The sequence below is a fragment of the Tupaia chinensis genome, unplaced genomic scaffold (assembly GCF_000334495.1).
Source record: "Tupaia chinensis unplaced genomic scaffold, TupChi_1.0 Scaffold000226_1, whole genome shotgun sequence".
In the NCBI taxonomy this organism is placed as follows: domain Eukaryota; kingdom Metazoa; phylum Chordata; class Mammalia; order Scandentia; family Tupaiidae; genus Tupaia; species Tupaia belangeri.
Window position 1 is genome coordinate 7,652,767 of NW_006159701.1, and position 21,346 is coordinate 7,674,112.

The 21,346-nt window shown below is 42.5% G+C and overlaps 1 protein-coding gene across 2 annotated transcripts in view; it reads right to left on the minus strand.

Moving 5' to 3' along the window:
- Positions 1-21,346, minus strand: part of TRAFD1 (TRAF-type zinc finger domain containing 1) — a 39,060-nt gene that overhangs the window by 10,604 nt on the left and 7,110 nt on the right. The window contains exons 1-4 of one of the 2 annotated variants that reach the window (XM_006147973.3): positions 14,391-14,535; positions 10,553-10,618; positions 4,850-4,985; positions 4,654-4,707 (exon numbers count right to left, since the gene is read on the minus strand). In XM_006147973.3, the coding sequence (XP_006148035.1) occupies positions 4,654-4,707; positions 4,850-4,985; positions 10,553-10,599 (237 nt within the window). In that variant the 5' untranslated portion in view covers positions 10,600-10,618; positions 14,391-14,535. Of the gene's footprint in view, positions 1-4,653; positions 4,708-4,849; positions 4,986-10,552; positions 10,619-14,390; positions 14,536-21,346 lie in introns of those variants that run through there. The other variant, XM_006147974.3, reaches the window with a different exon arrangement.

The following is a 21,346-nucleotide window of genomic DNA, read 5'->3' on the forward strand; positions in this document are numbered from 1 at the left end:
TCCCTCATAAAATAATTCTTACAAAAAAAAGTAAAAATACTTTACAACTGTGTCCAAAAGCAAAAACATTGTTTAATACACATTAAACCCAAATTCTATTTTAGGTGCTAGTATAAACATTTTTAGCCTTATTTGTATATGCATGAAGTATTTTTTGCATTAAACATAATAAACTAGGGACTAGCAGTTGGCGTAACGGCTATGTCGCTGGACTCCCATGCCGTCGACCACAGTTCGAGTCCCAGACCCAATGGCTTAAACTCATGCTGGGCACATGTGCATGTGTGCCCAAGATCCCGAGAGAATAGAGGAGAAGGGATTGTGTCGTGGCCATGATTTCTCGCTTTCTCTCTGTCTCTGTCTTTCTGGCAAGTGCATGCACCCTATAGCAAAAAGCTCTCCAAATAAACAAACAAACAAACATAATAAACTCATAAAGAGGGCCTAGATAGGTGAGGAAAAGGGATAAAAGAGAGATAATTAAAAAAATATTTATTTTTAATTTGACCAGAGAGAGATGGAGAAAGAGAGAAAGAGGAAGTGAGAAAGCAAGCCACCAGGCCTGAGACTCGAACCGCGGTCAGCCATGTGGGAGTCCAGCACCCTTAATCACCACACCACCTGCTGGCCCCAAGAGAGACAATTTTTTAAACTGTATTTATTATTATTTTTTTATTTTCCAGTTTTAATCAGAGAGAGATGAAAAGTGAGAAAGCAAGCCACCAGGTCTGAGACTTAAACCGTGATCGGCCACGTGGGAGTCTAGCGCCCTCCCAACCACCATGCCACCTGCTGGTCCCAAAGACAATTTTTTTAAAAAAGAATTATTTTATTTAGCTTCATTTATTTATTTATTCATTCATTCATCCATTCATTTTAATTTGACTAGAAAGAGAGAGAGAGAAAGCAAGCCACCAGGTCTAGGACTTGAACCATGGTTGGCCATATGGGAATACAGCACCCCAAAGACCATAGCACCTACTGGCTAGCAACATCTTCTTTTTATAAATTTTGATAGCGGGTGCAACTGCTCACTAGAGAGAGACAGAGAGAAAGAGTATGAGAAAGCACCCTCCATGGAACATATTCATGCAACAATCCCTTCCTTTTCCTCCATTTTCTCCTTCCTTTTGGGATTTTGGGCATATACACACATGCCCAGCATGGTTTTCACACCAGGTCCAGGACTCGATCCCCAAGTTGGCCATGTGGCATCTACTCACCTTACCCACCATGCCACTAGCTCACCCCTTTTGTGACTTTAAAATTATACAAAACATAGATATAATATTAATTGAAAAAGTTTTCCTTTCTTTCTTTTTTTTATGTTTTCCCATAAGGCATGTGCGCTCACCAGATAGGAGAGATAGAGAGCGAAAGTGAGAAATCACTCCCCATGGGGGAGGGCCATACCCAATCCCTTCTCTTCCATTCTCATCTAGGGATTTTGGGCATACAACCACATGTGCTTAGCATCCATTTCAATCTGCCGGGTCCCGGACCTGACAACTTGCTTTCTCACTTTCCCTCTCTCTCTCTCTCTTCCTCATGCTCTCTCGCTCTGTCCCTCTCTGGTCAAATTAAAATAAGCAAATAAATAGATAAAGTTAAATAAAATAATTCTTTTAAAAAAAAAAATTCAAAATATAAAACTAGCCAGGTGGCATGGTAATTGGGATAGCTGGATCCCACATGGCTAATTGTGTGGCTGGAGTCTCAGATCTGGTGGCCTGAAAAACATACCAGGTGTGTGTGCCTGTGCACATACCAAAAATTCCAAGAGGAGAATGGAGAAGGTATTACAACAAGTCAAACCCCTTCCCCAGGCAGTACTTTCTCATATTCACTTTTTCTCTCTCCCTGGTAAAGGCATGCTCTTATAGCGAATTAAGTAATAGTAATAATCCAAAATAAGTCCCAGCCAAGGTAGTGCCGGTAGGAGGGTGCCATTACACAATACTGGAACCACATAGAAAGGACCAGGGTTCAGACTCTAGGTCAGCATGAATACATCAGGCATGTTCATGGGATCAGGGAATGGTGAGACACATCAGGGATACCAGTCCCTGTCCTAGTCTTACTCTCTTTCTCTGGCATATAACAAAATTAATTTATAAGAAAATTCAAAATGAAATACCAAAATGTAAGGCAGGATGTGTGCTAAGGTGGTTATCTCACACTGGCAACCCCAGACTTATCTTTGTATTCAATGAGAATGCCAATAGCCAAACACCAGCAGAAATGAAAGACTTGGTTCCAAAGGGAAAGACTTGGAGGTCGGAATGATGTTGAACAACCAAGCTGCCAAACTTGGCATCAGTTGAATAGAAAAAGTCCCAAATAGGTTATTTGTTTTTAAATTCCAGAGGTTGTGTGTGCACATATGCACACATATATAAGAGACAGACAGAAAGAGAGAGAGAAAGCATCTCTCAATGGAGACTGGTCATGCTGCAATCCTTTTTTTCTTTTTTTAAAGGTTTTCTGTCCCAGGATGCATGCTCTCACTGGAAAGAAATGGAGAGAGACAGAGAGGGGTAAAGTAAGAAATCACCCTCCAAGGGGATAGCCACACTGCACTCCCTTCTCCATTCTTTTCTCAGGATTTTGGGCGCACACACACACACGCACACGCACACACATATACACAAAATATTTTCAAGACACTGGATCTGGGAGCTGAACAGTAGTCAGTCATGTCAGAGTCCAGTGCCTTAACCATACTACCTGCTGGCCTCCCTCCATTCCTTCTTTCTGTCAGGATCCTGGGCACATATTCCTGCATTCATGTCCAGCATGTTTTTAAAGCAGCTAAGGCCAGTATTCAAACCATGGTCAGCCACATGAGATCAGGCTCCCCCCACATAGCATTTAACTATTGTGCTATGGGACAGCTAGCCCAAATAGGTTTTCCTTTCTTTCTTTTTTTTATGTTTTCCCATAAGGCATGTGCGCTCACCAGATAGGAGAGATAGAGAGCGAAAGTGAGAAATCACTCCCCATGGGGGAGGGCCATACCCAATCCCTTCTCTTCCATTCTCATCTAGGGATTTTGGGCATACAACCACATGTGCTTAGCATCCATTTCAATCTGCCGGGTCCCGGACCTGACAACTTGCTTTCTCACTTTCCCTCTCTCTCTCTCTCTTCCTCATGCTCTCTCGCTCTGTCCCTCTCTGGTCAAATTAAAATAAGCAAATAAATAGATAAAGTTAAATAAAATAATTCTTTTAAAAAAAAAAATTCAAAATATAAAACTAGCCAGGTGGCATGGTAATTGGGATAGCTGGATCCCACATGGCTAATTGTGTGGCTGGAGTCTCAGATCTGGTGGCCTGAAAAACATACCAGGTGTGTGTGCCTGTGCACATACCAAAAATTCCAAGAGGAGAATGGAGAAGGTATTACAACAAGTCAAACCCCTTCCCCAGGCAGTACTTTCTCATATTCACTTTTTCTCTCTCCCTGGTAAAGGCATGCTCTTATAGCGAATTAAGTAATAGTAATAATCCAAAATAAGTCCCAGCCAAGGTAGTGCCGGTAGGAGGGTGCCATTACACAATACTGGAACCACATAGAAAGGACCAGGGTTCAGACTCTAGGTCAGCATGAATACATCAGGCATGTTCATGGGATCAGGGAATGGTGAGACACATCAGGGATACCAGTCCCTGTCCTAGTCTTACTCTCTTTCTCTGGCATATAACAAAATTAATTTATAAGAAAATTCAAAATGAAATACCAAAATGTAAGGCAGGATGTGTGCTAAGGTGGTTATCTCACACTGGCAACCCCAGACTTATCTTTGTATTCAATGAGAATGCCAATAGCCAAACACCAGCAGAAATGAAAGACTTGGTTCCAAAGGGAAAGACTTGGAGGTCGGAATGATGTTGAACAACCAAGCTGCCAAACTTGGCATCAGTTGAATAGAAAAAGTCCCAAATAGGTTATTTGTTTTTAAATTCCAGAGGTTGTGTGTGCACATATGCACACATATATAAGAGACAGACAGAAAGAGAGAGAGAAAGCATCTCTCAATGGAGACTGGTCATGCTGCAATCCTTTTTTTCTTTTTTTAAAGGTTTTCTGTCCCAGGATGCATGCTCTCACTGGAAAGAAATGGAGAGAGACAGAGAGGGGTAAAGTAAGAAATCACCCTCCAAGGGGATAGCCACACTGCTCTCCCTTCTCCATTCTTTTCTCAGGATTTTGGGCGCACACACACACACGCACACGCACACACATATACACAAAATATTTTCAAGACACTGGATCTGGGAGCTGAACAGTAGTCAGTCATGTCAGAGTCCAGTGCCTTAACCATACTACCTGCTGGCCTCCCTCCATTCCTTCTTTCTGTCAGGATCCTGGGCACATATTCCTGCATTCATGTCCAGCATGTTTTTAAAGCAGCTAAGGCCAGTATTCAAACCATGGTCAGCCACATGAGATCAGGCTCCCCCCACATAGCATTTAACTATTGTGCTATGGGACAGCTAGCCCAAATAGGTTTTGAGAGGCAGTATACATGTGAGCTGGTATAGAACAAAGACTCAAAGAGACTGGCTTTCTGCTCTGTATGCAGCTCTGTAATGTCAGTAGGACTGGCTCCATGACAAGTCACTCCTTTCACAATGCCAGAAGACTAACCGCATGGTTCTTTAACTGCCTCTTCTCCAACTTCTTGTTACATTTGCAGGTCACCTAGGGTAAGAAATAAGAATCAATAAATTGGCTTTGTGACAATATGCTCACTCACTATTGTATAATATTAACAAGTATAACATAGTTATGAATAGTAGCAAGTAAAATACATTTATGAGCATCTGGGTATATGGTGGTTCACCTGACAGTGTTCTGATGCCATGTGAGTCTCCATGTCAGATTTGGGAAATGGTTCCTTGCAGATAGGACACATATCAATGTTCCTTTGACAGTGGATCTCATGGATGGTAAAGTTAAATACAGGAATTTCTTTTTGGCTACAGAAAAAGACCAAAGAAAAAGGAATGCATTACTGACTGATCCTTGCCCTCCTGCATTGAAATCTGTACTGTCCAATCTTCAGTCTTGGAGCTAGTCAGTAGGTATGGTGGTTAAGGCAACTAGAGCCCACATGCTTTGCTGTGTTAGTTCCAGTCCTAGATCCAGTGGCTTAACAAACACACTGGGCACATGCATGTGCATGCCTAAAATTCCAAGAGGAGAATAGAAGAAAAGGACTGCAATGTGGCTATTCCCCCAGAGGAGGGGGTTGTTCTCACTTTCCCTCTCTCTTTCTCTATTTCTCTATTCAGTGAGCACACAAGCCCTATGCAAACTTTAAAAAAAAAAATCTTGGGACCAGCAGATGGTATAATGATTACATTGCTAGACTCTCACATGGCTGACCACAGTTCAAGTCCTGGACCTGGTGGTTTGAAAAATACACTGGGTGCCATGTGTGTGCATACCCAACGTCCTACGAGAAGAATGAAGAAGGGATTGCAGCATGACCATCCCCCTGGCGGGTGATTTCTCACTGTCTCTGTATCTCTCAGCGAGCACACACGCCCTATAACAAAAATCTTTCTCTTAAAAAAATAAAATAAAAATTTTAGTCTCCATTAATTCTCTCTATTGAACAAACTTTTCAGAGCCAGCAGGTGGCACGGTGGTTGGGTCACTAGATTCTCCCATGGCTTACCACAGTTTGAGTCCCAAGCCCAGTAGCCTGAAAATCAAAACAGATTGGGACCAACAGTTGGCATAATGGCTATGTCACTAGACTCCCATGTAGTCAACAACGGTTCAAATCCTGGACCTGGTGGCTTAAAACTCACGCCAGGCATGTGTACATGCATGCCCAAGATCCCGAGAGGCGAATGGAGGAGCAGGGAGTGCGGTATGGCCATCCCCCCGGGAGGTGATTTCTCCCTTTCTGTCTCTGCCTCTCTTTGTCTTTCTGGCAAGCACAGGCGTCCTATAGCAAAAACCTCTCCAAAAGAAAAAAAAAAAGAAGATCACACAGATTGGGGCCAGCAGGTGGCATGGTGGTTAAGGTATTGGACTCCCACATGATCAACCACAGTAGAGTTCCAGACCTGACAGCTTGCTTTCTCTCTATCTCTGTCTCTCACTGGTCTAACTTAAAAATAATAATAAATAAAATAAACTAGTTTACAAACTCGTATGATTGTTACCCAGATTTTCAAGAACTACATCCTAAGGGCTGAGTCTTCCATGCAACATTCTGAGTTACCAGTTCTATGTTACACCTTTAAAATTTTTAGTTTTGGGAGCAGCAGTTGGCATAATGGCTATGTTGCTGAACTCTCATGTAGTAGACTATGGTTTGAGTCCCGGACCCGGTGGCTTAAACTCATGGCCGGATGTGTGTGCATGCATGCCCAAGATCCTGAGAAGGGAATGGTGGAGAAGGGATTGCAGCGTGACCATCCCCCCTGGGGGATGATTTCTCGATTTCTGTCTCTCTCTCTTTCTGTCTAGCACACATACCCTATAGCAAAAACCTCTCCAAAAAAAAAAGTAAGAAAAAGACAAAAGTGTATATACACCTATGGGGCCAGCAGGTAGCCTGGTGGTTAAGGGCACTGGACTCCCACAAGGCCGACCACGGTTCAAGTCTCAGACCTGGCAGCTTGTTTTCCCACTTTCTCTCTCTCTCTCATTGGTCAAATTAAAAAAAATAAATATAAACAAAACAGATAAATGAAGTTAAATAAAATAATTCTGTAAAGAAAAAAAAAAAGAGTTTATATACACCCAAACTAAAGGCTTAAGCTATATAAATGCTTTACTTTTACTCATTTGGATATGAGAACTGGAAAACTCCAATTTCACAGCCTAGGTAAAGACTACAATAAAGGACTGTAAGTATAGTATTATCATCTAAAATTAAATCCAGAAATATAAAATACCAAACAGGACCAATGCAGATAGTCATACAATTTTTTTTTTTTAATAATGGAGAGCATGTGTGTCCATATAAGAGTAAAAAGAGTAAAAACACCTTCTACGGGATCTCTTCATGCCACTAGACCCTGTCCCCAGGCTTCCTGCTCCTCAGGCTCTTGGGCACCCTTGCACACACCTGGCATGCTTCCAGACCTACTCTGTGATCCAAACCAACTCAGTCATGTGGCCTGACACTGCAGCTCAGTATGCCATGGACTGCACCACCCAGTTTGGGTCCAAAAAATCTTAAGTAACCTATTTATCTCTGAAATCAAATACTAAAGGAATCCTCTTATTCATTTCTTGTATAGTTGTTTTGCTTTTTTAAAGAGGTTTTAGCCTTAGGGCACCTGTGCTTATAGGCAAGAGAGAGACAGACAGTGAGAGGAACAGTGAGAAATCACCGCCCCCCAGGGGGGGCACGGCCATGCCTCCTCAATTCCTTCTCCATGCTCCCCCGGGATCTTGGACACACACACTTCGTCTGGCATAATTTTCAAGCCACAAGGTTCAGGACTCGAACTGCAGTTGGCCATGTGGAAATCCAGCTTCTTTAACCACCGCGCCACTTGCTAGCTCTGAAAAGTCAGTCTTTTAATAATGATGTTCTCATTCCTCTAACACACTGTCCCCACAAACAATAATATATAAAAAATAAATAAATAAATAACTGCAAAAACATCTGCAATCACAACAAACTCTTCTTTTTACTAGTGGTTGCCTAGTTGGATCTAATTGCAGTTTAGATTTAAGAGTACTTTAACCTTTCTTAGGAAAGAACAATAGAGATATCGTTCTAAAGACAAAAATGTGGGACCAGCAGATGGTATAATGGTTATGTCACTGGACTCCCACATAGTCAACTGTGGTTCGAGTCCTGTACCCAGTGGCTGAAAACTCATGCCAGGTAAATGTGCATGCGTGCCCAAAATCTTGAGAGGAGACTGGAGAAGTGATTGTGGCATGACCATCCCCCCTGGGGCAGTGATTTCTCGATTTCTGTCAGTCTCTGTCTCTCCTGCAAGTGCATTTATCCTATAACAAAAATCTCTCTTAAAAAAATTAAGACAAAAATCTTAAAATCTGAAATTTCCACAGGGTTTCACAGGAGGCCTGTGCAGGCTTTGCCAGTATCCCATGCTATTCTGCTTTTTTTCTTTCAATAAATTGCTTTGAGTTTGAAATAACCTCATTTTCATTAGCTTTCCATTAACTTGCCCTTTTTAAACTCCCTTAGTGTAGTTATTTATATATTGTCCTAGGCTTCAGATTCCTTCAAATTGGAGTAGACTGATAAAATAAAAATTAAATACTCTACAAGGCAAGACACCTTCATTTAAATGAAACCTTAAGTCCACGCACGGAAAAAATATTGTGACCGGTAGTTGTTCTAATTATGTCCTAATTCTGCCAAAAGTTAGGCTAGGCAGAGAAAAAGCCAACAGCAACAACAAAAATATAGTTATTGGCTCAAACCTTTCACCAATCTGCATAAAATTATTTTCCTTATTCAACAACTCTCTCCTATCACTATTTGATAAGTTAAATAGCACAGATCTCCTATGCTCTTTAGCTTGATGCTAATTAAGAGTACCTGTATATCACCAAACTATCAAGATAAATACTTGTGGAGGGGGGACCAGCAGTTGACATAATGGCTATGTCGTTGGAACTCCCATGTAGTCAACCACGGTTAGAGTCCCAGACCCAGTGGCTTAAACTCACGGTGGGCGCGTGTGCGTGTGTGTCCATGATCCCGAGAGGAGAATGGAGAAGGGATTGTGGCATGGTCCTCAGGGGTGATTTCTCGCTTTCTCTCTCTCTCTGTCTTTCTGGTAAGCGCATGCGCTCTATAGCAAAAACTTTCCAAAAAAAAAAAAAAAAATTCTTGAAGGGGTTGGCAGGTGAATGGTGGTTAAGGTGCTGAACTTTCACATGGCTGACCACAGTTTGAGTCTTGAACCTATCAGCTTGCTTTCTGACTTTCCTTTTCTCTCCCTATGTCTCTCTCTGGTCTAACTAAAAAATAATAACAACAAATACAATTAAATAATTTAAAAAAAAAAGTTCTTGAGAAATCCCTACCAGATTATCAGGGAATCAGCTGATTATGAACTGGTTTCACTTGGGTTTCATTTCAGTAGGAAAGAGATGCTCTTTCTTGCCACTCGTGGGGGTTAAATACACTAAAATAAAACAACATTCAACACTGTGGACAGTCTTTGCTAACAATTTTGGAACCATAAAAATGATAATAATTAAGCTGGACTGCCTTAGAGTTTAGCTTGAGGGCCAGCAGCTGGTGTGGAGGTTAAGGCGCTGGGTCCCACAAGGCTTAACTGCACAAATGAGTTCCAGACCCGGAAGCTTGAAAAAGTCATTAAGGTTCATATATGTTTGTGCCCAAAATCCTAAAAAGACTGTAAAAGAAGGGAGTATGGCATGGCCATCTGCTCTGGAAGGTGATTTCCCACTTTCTGTCCGTCTGTCTCTCTCTCTGGCGAGCACAAGTGCCCTATAACAAAAACTGAAACTAAAAAAAATAAAAAGTTCAAGGGGCCAGCAGTTGGCACAGTAGTTAAGGGTGCTGGACTCCCACATGGCTGACCAAGGTTCAAGTCCTGGACCTGGCAACTTGGTCTCTCACTTTCTCTTTCTCTCTCACTTGCTCACTCTAGCCCTCTCTGATCAAATTTAAATAAATAAAGTTAAATAAAATAATTAAAAAAAAAGTTCAACTATGCTTTTTCCCTCCATGAGAAAGAGAGATGCACCCCCAACACAGTCTACACCACGACCTACCCCTAGCCTCAGTCAGCCCACATCATTTACAGAAGGAGAACCTGGCATGAGAACACAGAACTTTCCTGTGTGGGTCCAGGATCACAGAGCCTTCCATTACCACTGTGCCACCAGTTGACCCCTAAACATTTTTTTAAGCAACAAAATCAATTTTAAAGAGTTAAGAGGGTTGGGACCAGCAGTTGGCGTAATGGCTGTGTCACTGGACTCCCACATAGTTGATTGCAGTTTGAGTCCCGGACTCGGTAGCTTAAACTCATGCCAGGCACGTGTACATGCGTGCCCAAGATCCCAAGAATGGAGGAAAAGGGATTGCAGCATAGCCATCCCCACTGAGGGATGATTTCTTGCTTTCTGTCTCTCTGTCTTGCACAAGGTTCCCAAAGCAAAAACCTCTAAAAAAAAAAAAAAAAGCTCAAGTACAATTTTTTTAGACAGATTTTTGCTATAGGGCATGTGAGCCTGCTGGAGAGACAGACACAGAAAGCAAAAAATCACTCCCCAGGGGGGATGGCCACACTGTAAGCCCTTCTCCATTCTCCTCTCAGGATCTTGAGCACACACACACATGCCTGGCATGAGTGTTAAGTCATCAGGTCTGGGACTAGAACCGTGATCAACTATGTGGGAGTACGGCAACACAATCATTATGTCATCTGTTGGTCTCAGGTATGCTTTTCTTGCACAGTATATTACACGGCTCCAATTTTAATGTACCAATATACAAACCAACTGTACAGAAGCTAGTGTGTCTTCATTCCAATAACATTTCTTAAATGTAATTTCTTACCAATTGTCACACAGTCGAGTGTCCTGGTCCTGTAGAAATTCAGCCATTGTTAGCTCTTTCTGTAAACTATAAAAGAAGAAGTGTGACCTTTCAATTTCATTTCTGCTTTAAGGATGACATACAAAAAATATATTTTTTTAAAATGCACAGAAAATGTCAATAAAACCTGTGTGTGAAAGCATTTTATTTAATACCCAATGTGTATGTTTGCTTCCTTTTTATTACTTAAAAAAATGTTTTTGTGAGTTTTTTGCTATAGCACACGTGTGCTCGCCAGAAGAACAGAGAAACTGAAAGTGAGAAATCACCCCCCAGGAGGGATGGCCATGCTGCGATCCCTTCTCCTCCATTCTCCTCTCAGGATCTTGGCCACGCACGCACACATGCCCAACATGAGTTTAAGCCACTGGGTCCGGGACTCAAACTGTAGTTGACTACATGGGACTCCATAGACATAACTATTACACCAACTGCTGTTCCCACTTTAAAATTTTTAACTTCAAATAATTTAAAAAGTATGAAGAATCTGAGTCTGGCAGGAGGTATGGTAGTTAAGTGCGCTGGATACCCACATGGCCAATCGTGGTTCAACTCCTGGAACTGGTGGCTTGCTTTCTCACTTTCTCTTTCTCTCTTCCCCCCTTTTCTGGTCAAATGAAAATGAATAAAGTTAAATAAAATAATTCTTAAAAAAAAAGTATGAAGAATTCCATTATACCCTTTATTAAATATTCCTAAAAGTTAACATAATCATAGTAAAATTCCCAGATATAATAAATTAAGGGAATATAATATAATACAACTAATCTACAGAATTTATTCAAATTTCAACAATAATCCCACCAATTCCTCTTTTCTGGTTCAATATCTAAGCCGGCATTGCATTTAGCTATCATTTTTTTCTTAATTGTCTGTGATCTGGGTATTTCTTTCTGTACCTTTCATGACCTTGTTAAGTATATTGGCTAGCTACCTGATAGAATGTCCTTTAATTTGGGTCTGTCTGATATTTTCTAATGGTTAAATTCAGATTACGTATTTTGAGCAAAAATACAATAGAAATGATACTGTGTACATCTTAGTGTATTATATCAGAAGACATATAATATCAACAGTCTTATTATTTTTGGAGATGTTAACTCATCACTTAGTTGAGATGAGTGTCTGCCAAGTTTCTTCACTATGAAGTTTTTCCTTCTTTTCTTATTTTAATTAATTAATTATTTTATTTTATTATTATTAGTTTTTTTTAGTTTTTTTTTTTGCCATAGTGTGTGTGCGCTGGCTGGAAAGAATAAAAGGGAAAGTAAGAAATCATCCTCCAGCGGAGATGGCCATGCCACAATCCTTTCTCCATTTTCCTCCTGGGATTTTCGGCATATACACCCATATGCATACAATTTTTGGCATGTACATCCATATGCATACACACACACACACACACACACACACACACACACACACAGGGCATAAATTTCAAGCTGCCAGGTCTGGAACTTGAACCATGTTTTTTTTTTTTTTTAAACAAGATGTCGGGGCTGACAGGTGGCGTAATGGTTAACGGTGCTAAACTCCCATATGAGTCCCAGACCTGGTGCCTTGTTTTCTTGCTTCCCCTGCTTCCTTGCTCACTCTGTCACTCTCTGATCAAATTAAAATAAATAAATACAATTAAAAATAAAATAATTCTTTTTTTTTTCAGAGAGGTTTTTTGCTACAGCGCGTGCGCACTCCCAGAAAGACAGAGAGAGACAGAGAGGTAGAAAGCAAGAAATCATCCCCCAGGGGGGATGGCCAGGTCATAATCCCTTCTCCTCCCCATTCTCCTCTCGGGATCTTGGGCATGCACGCACACGCGCCTGGTTTGAGTTTAAGCCACCAGGTCCGGGACTTAAACCGCAGTCAACTACATGGGAGTTCAGCAACATAGCCATTACACTAACTGCTGGTCCTAAAATAAAATAATTCTAAAAAAAAAAAACAAAACAAGATGTCAATGCTGAAAGCACTGGCAACCTCACTGCCAATATTTAAATTATTCCTCTCCATGGGGCTGAAGGTAACGTGGTTAAGATGCTGGACTCCCACATGGCCAACTGTGGTTAGAGTCCTAGACCTGATAGCTTGCTTTCTCACTTTCCCTTTCTCTCTCTGATAACATTTAAAAATAAATAACAACAAGTAAAAAAATCTTTAAAAAATATTCTTTTCCATGACACAAAAAGTGATCTTAAATATTGTCCCCAATAGGGCTCTTGAATGATTTTTGCCTTATCAAACCAATTTTCCAACCAACTTTTCAAACTGTATTACTTATTCATTCAACATGTTAATTAAATCCCTATTGTATGCCAGACACTATAATTTAAGAAATATAGTGCCTGTCCTAATAGAGCAAATAAATAAATATTTCCAATGGAAAAATACACAAACAAATGGGGATGAAGTGAAGGAAAATCTACTTTATTCAAAATTTCAATTTTAAATAATTTAACTTTAAAAAACTTCCTGGAACTTTCCAAGAAGAAGACATTTAAACTGAGACCTCAAGTACAAACACAAACAAGAAAAGACAGGCTTAAAATGGGAATTGAGGGGAGAAAAACATCCTGGAAGTTGTACAGCAAATAGCCTAAGGCAATGACAGAGAAAAGTAAAGGTAGGTCAGGAAGAGCTAAAAGAAAAACAAATGGGTTCAAGAAGGCCTTATCAGATAGGACAGAAAGGATAAATTATATTTCAAGCTCAACTTTTAAACTAGGTAGTGCCACGATTTAGGATATCCCCTCCGAAATAAAATGTGAGAAACACAAAGTATGCGTCTATAAAAACAAATCACTTTCCTTGAAGGGAGAAGCCTAGATTTAATACTTTCTAGAAATGCCTGGTTGATTCTGCACTCTACTTCAGCCCACTATGCAGCTAATTCTAAACTAATACCAGAGCCCCAGATGAGAGGAGTCGCAAAAAGTTTTGGGCGACAAGCAGGGCTTAACGGTGGCCCCTCAGGAGGTCAGTTTCTAGTTCTGCCTCTCAGAACCTGTGTCATTTTTAACTCCTGTGGGGCTCAGATCCTCAGGCAGACGACGGCGACGCTTCGAAGAGGGTTGTGAGGATTAAATGGGCAAATGCGCCGAAGAGCTTTAGCACAGAAAAAGCCCTCACAGCCTTAGAAGGAGACCGTTAGAGATGGCCAGATCGCTCCGGTCCCCAGAAAAGGACCGTCCCTCTGCCCGAGGGGGCGGAGCTACCGCCGCGGGGTGCAGTCCCTGCCGGCACTTTCTAGCCGCTTTCTCCCCAAGCGAGGTCGGCGAGGGGCAGAAGAGGGAACCGGGTTAGTAAATGACAGCAGTTGGCATTTAGCTTACTGAACGCTCGTGCGGACAATCTTTTAATCCTGACCACAATCCTATGAGGTGAAAGTCACATCTCCATTTTAGAGACTGCGAAGGCGGAAGTTCAGAGAGCAGTTACCGCCTCAGCTGGCCAGAGAAGGGGGTCCATTCGGGGCCGTCCGCCTAGAGGCCGCACTCGCCCCCCGTGAACCCCCACGCCGGCAGCTGGAGGCTCCGCCCTGGGCACGGTGGCTGTGGCGGCACTACGGACGATGCCCGCCTCCCAGTCCCCTCAGCCCGGCGGGGCAGGGGGCGGCGTCGCCGGGGCTGTGAGGCTCGAGTTCCCTGAGGAGAAAGCGCGGCCTCCTGCAGTGGCCTGAGGAGACGCCGCGACGCCGGCATCTTTTCCTTACGGCCGCAACCCCCGTTCTGAAAGTCCCCTCGATCACACCCTCCCCTCGGGATGCGGGCCTCCTCCGGCGCAGACTGTCGCTATGCCTCACCTGGGACGAGAGGAGGAAAGCTGAGCCACAGACACCGATCCTCCTCAGTGAGCCCCGCACTGAACAACGGCCCCCTCAGAAGCCTCACCACTTCCGACCACCGCTCAGGAGCGCGCCCATTGGTCAGTGGTGATCCCGGCTGTTGGCTCATTGGGTAGCATTTTTGTCGCTCCCAGGGCCCCGCCTTCTGCACTCCGATTGGCTGCTCGGAGCACGATGGGGGTGGATCCCTGGAAGACCCAGCCTCCGCACATCTGGAACGAGAGGCGGGGACCCGAGGGCTGAGTGAGCCCCATGCTGGGTCTAGCAGCTGCCGCGACGTAGGCTAATAATATTTGCATGACTAATGCTGTGCAAACACTACTAATATGTCAAATATGTTATGATAATTAATGGCATTTGTTCTTTTGTCATGGGCCACTAATGTTTATTAGTCATTCTTGCTGCTAGTCTAATGCTCGTGTGTGAGGCTCTGACCATTCTTGACCACTTTGCTTTTCACAGTGGAATGAGCGCCTGAGATGCAGGTTTGAATGCCAGTTTCTCTACTTGTTGCCTGAAAGGATTCTCTGAATTCCTCTCCCCTCATAAGTTAAAAGGGGGGAATAATATAAACTTACATATATCTAGAAATGACAATATTAAATTTTGACTCTACTGCAGATTATAGTTTCCAAATACACATGAGATAGTACAAAACAGGAATAACTGTTTACAAAGGAATATTAAGCTAATATACTTATTTTATTTATTTACTTTCAAAGAATTATTTAATTTTAGTCATTGTCATTATTATTATTTTTATTTTTTTAAGTTGATCAGAGAGGGGGAGAGAGAGAAGGAAAGTGAGAAAGCAAGTTCCCTGGTTCGGCACTCAAATCACAGTTGGGCCTTGTGGGAGTTCGGCCGCCCAACCACCACACCACCTGCCAGCTCCTATTTATTTATTTTTAGAAAGAGATTTTTTTCTATAGGGTACATGCACTCACTGTAGAGACAGAGAGACAGAAAGCAAGAAATCACCCCCTGGGGGGATGACCATTCTTCAGTCCCTTCTCCTCCACTCTCCTCTCGGGATTTTGGCCATGTACACACATGTACCCAGCGTGAGTTTCAAGTTGCCAGGTCCAGGACTTGAAGTACAGTCAACTATGTGAGAGTCTAGCAATGTAACCATTACACCATCTACTGGTCCCCTTATTTTATTTTTTAAATAATTATTTAATTTTATTTATTATTATTATTTTTAAATGTGATGGGGGTGGGGAGGTGTGGTGGTGGTGAGAAAGCAAGCCACCAGGTCTGGAACTTGAACCACAGTCAGCCATGTGGGAGTCCAACACCTTAACTACCATACTACCTGCTGTCCCAAGGATACTTAGTTTAATATGCAGCATATTCTGTGTGATTCTAAGTATATAAAGTCCAAAAAGAGGCAGAACTAAGGTGAGAAATCAGATACTGGTCCTACTTGGAGGGTATAGATTGCAAGGGGATATGAGAAAGACTTCCAAGTCCTGAAAATGTTCTGTATCTCAATCTACAAAGTGGTTAACACAGATGTATTAATTAGTAGTTATTAACCTGTATACTCAAGACTTAAGCATTTCACACTGTATGTTTTATTCCAATAAAAGTTATCAAAAATAGCATAGTAGGTCAGCAGGTAGCTTAGCAGTTAGGTCGTTAGACTCCCACATGATTGACCACATTTCGAGTCCCAGACTTGGTGGCTTGAAACTCCCACCAGATGTGTGTGCATGCTTGCCCAAGATCCCAGGAAGAGAATGGAGGAGAAAAGATTGCAGCATGGCTACCCCCACTAGGGGGTGATTTCTCACTTTCCCTCTCTCTATCTCTATCATTTTCTCTCTCAGTTGAGTGCATGCACCCTATGGCACATGGGGCCAGCAGGTGGTGTGGTGGTTAAGGATGCTGCACTCCCACATGGCCAACCTTGGTTCAAGTCCCGGACCTCGCAGCTTGTTTTCTCACTTTACCTCTCTCTTTCTCTCTCTCACTCTGTCCCTCTCTGGTCAAAATAAAAATAAATAAATAAATAAAGTTAAATAAGATATAAGATAATCTTTTAAAAAAGCATAGTAATTTAAAAATTAAAGAATGAGAAAAAATATATTAATATGAATTAAATATATTAATGTAGTAGATATATGTACTAAGGAAAAGAGGAAAAATAAGTAGAATAAATTTGTTTTATTTAAGCAAATAAGGTTACTGAAAAATATAGTCATTAAAAGGATGAGGGGTGCAGTAGGTGGTCTGGTGGTTAAAATCCTGGATTCCCATATGGCTGACCCCAGTTTGAGTCCCAGACCTGGTAGCTTGCTTTCTCACTTTCCCTCACTCTCTCTCTCTCTCTCTGCCTCTCTCTGGTGCGCACATATGCCCTGTAGCAAATTTTAAAATAGTAATAATGATAAATAAAATTAAATAATTCTTTAAAAAAATTTCTGGGGGTTAGGTCAGCAGGTGGCCTGGTGGTTAAGGCAGCTGAGTCCCACATGGCTATGAGGTTCAGAGTCCCAGATGAGGGAACTTGAAAAACACATTGGGTGTGTGTGCCTGTGTGCCCAAAATCTTTAATGGAGAAATGGAGATGGGATTATGGCATGACCATCCCCCATGAGGCGTGTTTTCTCACTTTCTCTATCTCTATGAATGCACACACACCGTCTAGCAAAGTAAAGAGAGAGAGAGATTTAGGGGGCCTGACAGTGCAACAGCAGTAAAACAAGATGCTCAGAACTACCAGGTGGTGTAGTGGATAAGGCACTGGATTCCCACATGGTCAATGGCTATGTGAGTCCTGGACCCAATAGCTTAAGGATAATGGTGGCCGTGTGTGCATGCCTGGGATCCCAAGGGGATTACTGCATGGCCATCACTCCTGGGAGGTGATTTCTCACTTTCCCTCTTTCTGACTCTCTCCTCTCTGGTGAGTACACACACCCTGTGGCAAAAACCTATTAAAGAAAAAATCCTAAGAAAAAGAATATAAGACTGGAATACAATACCGAGGGTCTTTGTCCTACTAGGATTTTCGTTTTCTATGTTCTTACACTGAATTTCTACTCTCTTCTTTAAAAAAAAAAAAGAGAGAGAGAGGAGCCAGCAGGTGGCATGTTGGTTAAGGTGCTGGATTCCCACATGGTCGGCCATACTGTGAGTGCTAGATCTGGTGGTTTGCTTTCTTACTTTCTCTCGCTCTCTCTGCTGAGCACATGTGCTCTATATCAAATTAAATAATAAAATAAATAATTTTTAAAAAGAGAGAGAGAAATCCATCCTTTAATTTTTTTTTATCTTTTTGATAGAGGGCAAATGTGCTCACCAGTGAGAGAGACAGAGGAAGAGGAGATATTACGCTCCATAGGGAATAGTCATGCTGCAATCCCTTGTCCTCCAAATCTCTCTCTATTTGGGAGTTTGGGCACACATGCACACACACCTGCCTAGAATAGTCCTCAAGCTGCTGGGTCTAGGATCAAACCAAGCAGTCAGCTATGTGGGATCTGGCTGCCTTCACCACCAGGCCACAGAGCCAACCCTAAACCCTTGTTTCAATTGTTTCTCCATAAACTTTTTGAAGCCCCATATTTTTCTCTGGTACTCTATCCTTTGCATTTCTCTCCACCCTTCCTCAGCATCATCTATCTTCCTTTTAATATTACTATTTTTTTAATGGAGAGAGAGAGAGAGAGAACTCCCCGACAGAGTCCCAATGCTGCGATCCACCCCCAGCTCCAGCTGTGTATCACAAAGCAGAAACCTGCTCATATGGGTCTGTTGTGTTTTATCTTTGTGCGACCACCTGGCCCCCTCCCTCTGTCTTTTCAGGCTCCTCCGTGCTTGGTCTTCCTGGCACCATTTTTAGTGCAACAAGAGGCAATTCTGGCAGTAAGTCCCCAGCTCCCTGGCATCCCAGCAAGTGCCCCATTCCAAATACCTTCTCCCTCTCACCCTGTTATTGGAATTTCTGGGCTGGGTTATAGGGTATGCCTCTATTTAACTCTTGGTTATTAAAAGTAAAAGCCATCTGTGTGTACATAAATATCTTAAACTCTCATGAGTTATTACATTTATCTGTGACTTTAAAAAAATTAAACTAGTCTTTTAAGATCTACCTACAAATTTGGGGGTCCAATCTTATATTTCTCACTGGCCCCAGGGCTTGACCCATTAGCTGGCCACCAGATGACAGGGGCTTAGATAATCCACAATCTGGGAAGGGGGAGACAGGACCTCTTCCAGGGGATCAGGGGGAGGTAGCAATCAACAATGGCATAGCAGAACACAAACCACACACCTTGATCTTCTCAATGGAGTTGGGACTTTCAGAGAGGGCTTTAAATGTCCTCTTGTTTGTATTTTGCACATAGCCACAAGTATGTTCCTCTATTACTAGAGAAACACTTATGAAACCACTGCTAAAAGCCAGTTTCCTAACAGAGGTGCCAGGTTCTGAAACACTCTCAGGGTGTGTCTTTGGGCCTTGTAGTGTTCACTTGTTTTGTCATTTTTGAGGCGGGGAGCTAGGGATGCAGCTAGCTAAGGTGGAAATGGTAAAGTACAAGGGGCAGTGTGTCCAGGAGGGAGCTCAGAAACCCCCAGCTGACATCTGAGGACTCATACATATTCATGAGGAGGACAGGGATTGGACTAGAGTCCCCAGAGCATGCTGGGACATTTCTTGGTCAGCCTGGTTACTAGGCAGAGTTCTCTGGAGCAGCTGCTCACTCCTGCTGGCAGTTTCGTTTCTCAGCCTTCTGCATGGTTTTCCAGGAAAGCCCTCAGTTCTCTGACCTCCATGCTGCCTAAGAGAGTGCTTCACACATTCCCAGGGGAAGAACCTTACTTAATGCTAAATCAGTATTTTTCAGAGGGTGGTAGAGGACTGGCAGGATTAGTGGGATGGGTGGGGGTGATAAGGAGGAAGATTAGCTAAAATGCAGATTCCTAGGCCCACTTGCAACTATTGAATAATGTACCACTTTCTGTGTTGGCATCCCACAATGTTGGAGAGTTTTTTTCTTTTTTTTTTTGGAAGAGGTTTTTGCTATAGGGCAATTGTGCTCGCCAGAATGACAGAGACAGAAAGCAAGAAATCACCCCCCAGCGGGTATGGCCACGCCGCAATCCCTTCTCCTCCGTTCTCCTCTCGGGATCTTGGGCATGAACGCACATGCACCCAACGTGAGTTTAAGCCATTGGGTCTGGGACATGAACTGCGGTAGGCTACATGGGAGTTCAAATTTAATTTGACCGGAGAGAAACACAACACACACACACACACACACACACAGAAAGTGAAAAAGTAAGCCACCAGTCCAGGACTTGCCCATTTTGGGCCATGTGGGAGTGTTCAGCACCTTAACCACCAAGTCACCTGCTGGTCCCTAATAACAGACATATCCTTAAGACTATTTCAAGTCCAATCCCCCTGCTCCCATCAAACTGAGTATCTTACAGTGCTACCCACCTATCACTCTTGCTGCCAGGACATCTCAAATGCTATTTCTTTCTGCTACAACCTTACTTCCCTCATTCTTCAACATTTGGCTTTAATTTCACATATTCCAGGAAGCCTTCACTGAACTCCAGGTAAGGTGCTTTTCCTCTGGTCCCCATTGCCTCTTATAGTTACCCAATCTGAGCTCTGAGAAAGCCGCAGTCTTGTTGCCTGAGTAGGCACCTGTCTGCCCCATTAAACTGGGTGTGCTCCTCAGGGACAAGCTGACATCTTTTTCACCGATGTTTTCTTGGCACCTAGCGTAGGGCAGGGCGCCCAGAAGGCATTCAAAAAATGTTGAACAAAGGAAAGAATGTATTCCTCTTTTTTAAAAAAATTTGCTATAGTGTGCATGTACTCACCAGAGGGAGACAGAGAAAGAGAAAGTGAGAAAGCATCTTGTAGGGGAGCATGATCATACTTTCTGGGGGGGATGAACATACTGTGATCCAATCTCCTCCTTTCTCCTCTTGGGATTTTGGGCATGCACGCATGCATGCCTGGAGTATTTTTCAAACCTGGAGTCTGGGATTTGAACTGTATAGTTAGCCGTGTGAAATCCAGCTGCCTTAACTACCATACCATCAGCTAGTCCCTAATTTTTAAAAAAGAATTATTTAATTTTATTTATTCATTCTTTTTTTTTTTTTTAACTTGACCAGAGAGAGACAGAGAGAGAGAAACAGCAAGAGAGAAAGGAAGCCAACAGGTCCAGAACTTGAACCGCGGTAAGCCATGTTGGAGTGTCGAGAGCCTTAACCATCATGCCACCTGCTGGTCCCCCTAATTTTATTAATATAGAATGACCACAAATTAATAATTTTTTAAGAGATTTTTTTTTTCTATAGGGCACATGTGCTCACCAGAAAGATAGAAAGTGAGAAATCACCCACCATGGGATATGGTCATGTTGCAGTCCCTTCTCCTCCATTGTCCTCTCAGGATCTTGGACATGAATGCACACACACGTACCCATGCACACATGCGTGGCTCACCATGGTTCAAACTGGGTCTGGGACTTGAACCACAATCAACCATGTGGGAGTCCAATGGTCTAACTATTATGGCATCTGCTGGCCTCCACAAATTAACCATTTTGAAAAATAAAAACATAACTTTAAGAAAAATTTACTAAGGTGATGGAAATACTCTAAATTTGGATATTGTAAAGGATACAACTTACAAAACCAAAAGGCTATACAACTTGGTATTAAACATAAAATTGAATATAAAAATGATAAAAGTATAGCTCACAAAAATATTACATTTGTGGTGCCAGCAGATAGCATGGTGAATAAGGGCTCTAGACTCCCTCCCACAAGGCCAATCATGGTTTGAGTCCCAGACCTGGCTTCTTGCTTTCTCACGTCCTCTTTCTCTGTGTCCCTCTAGGTCAAATTTAAACAAATAAAATAAGTAAAATTAA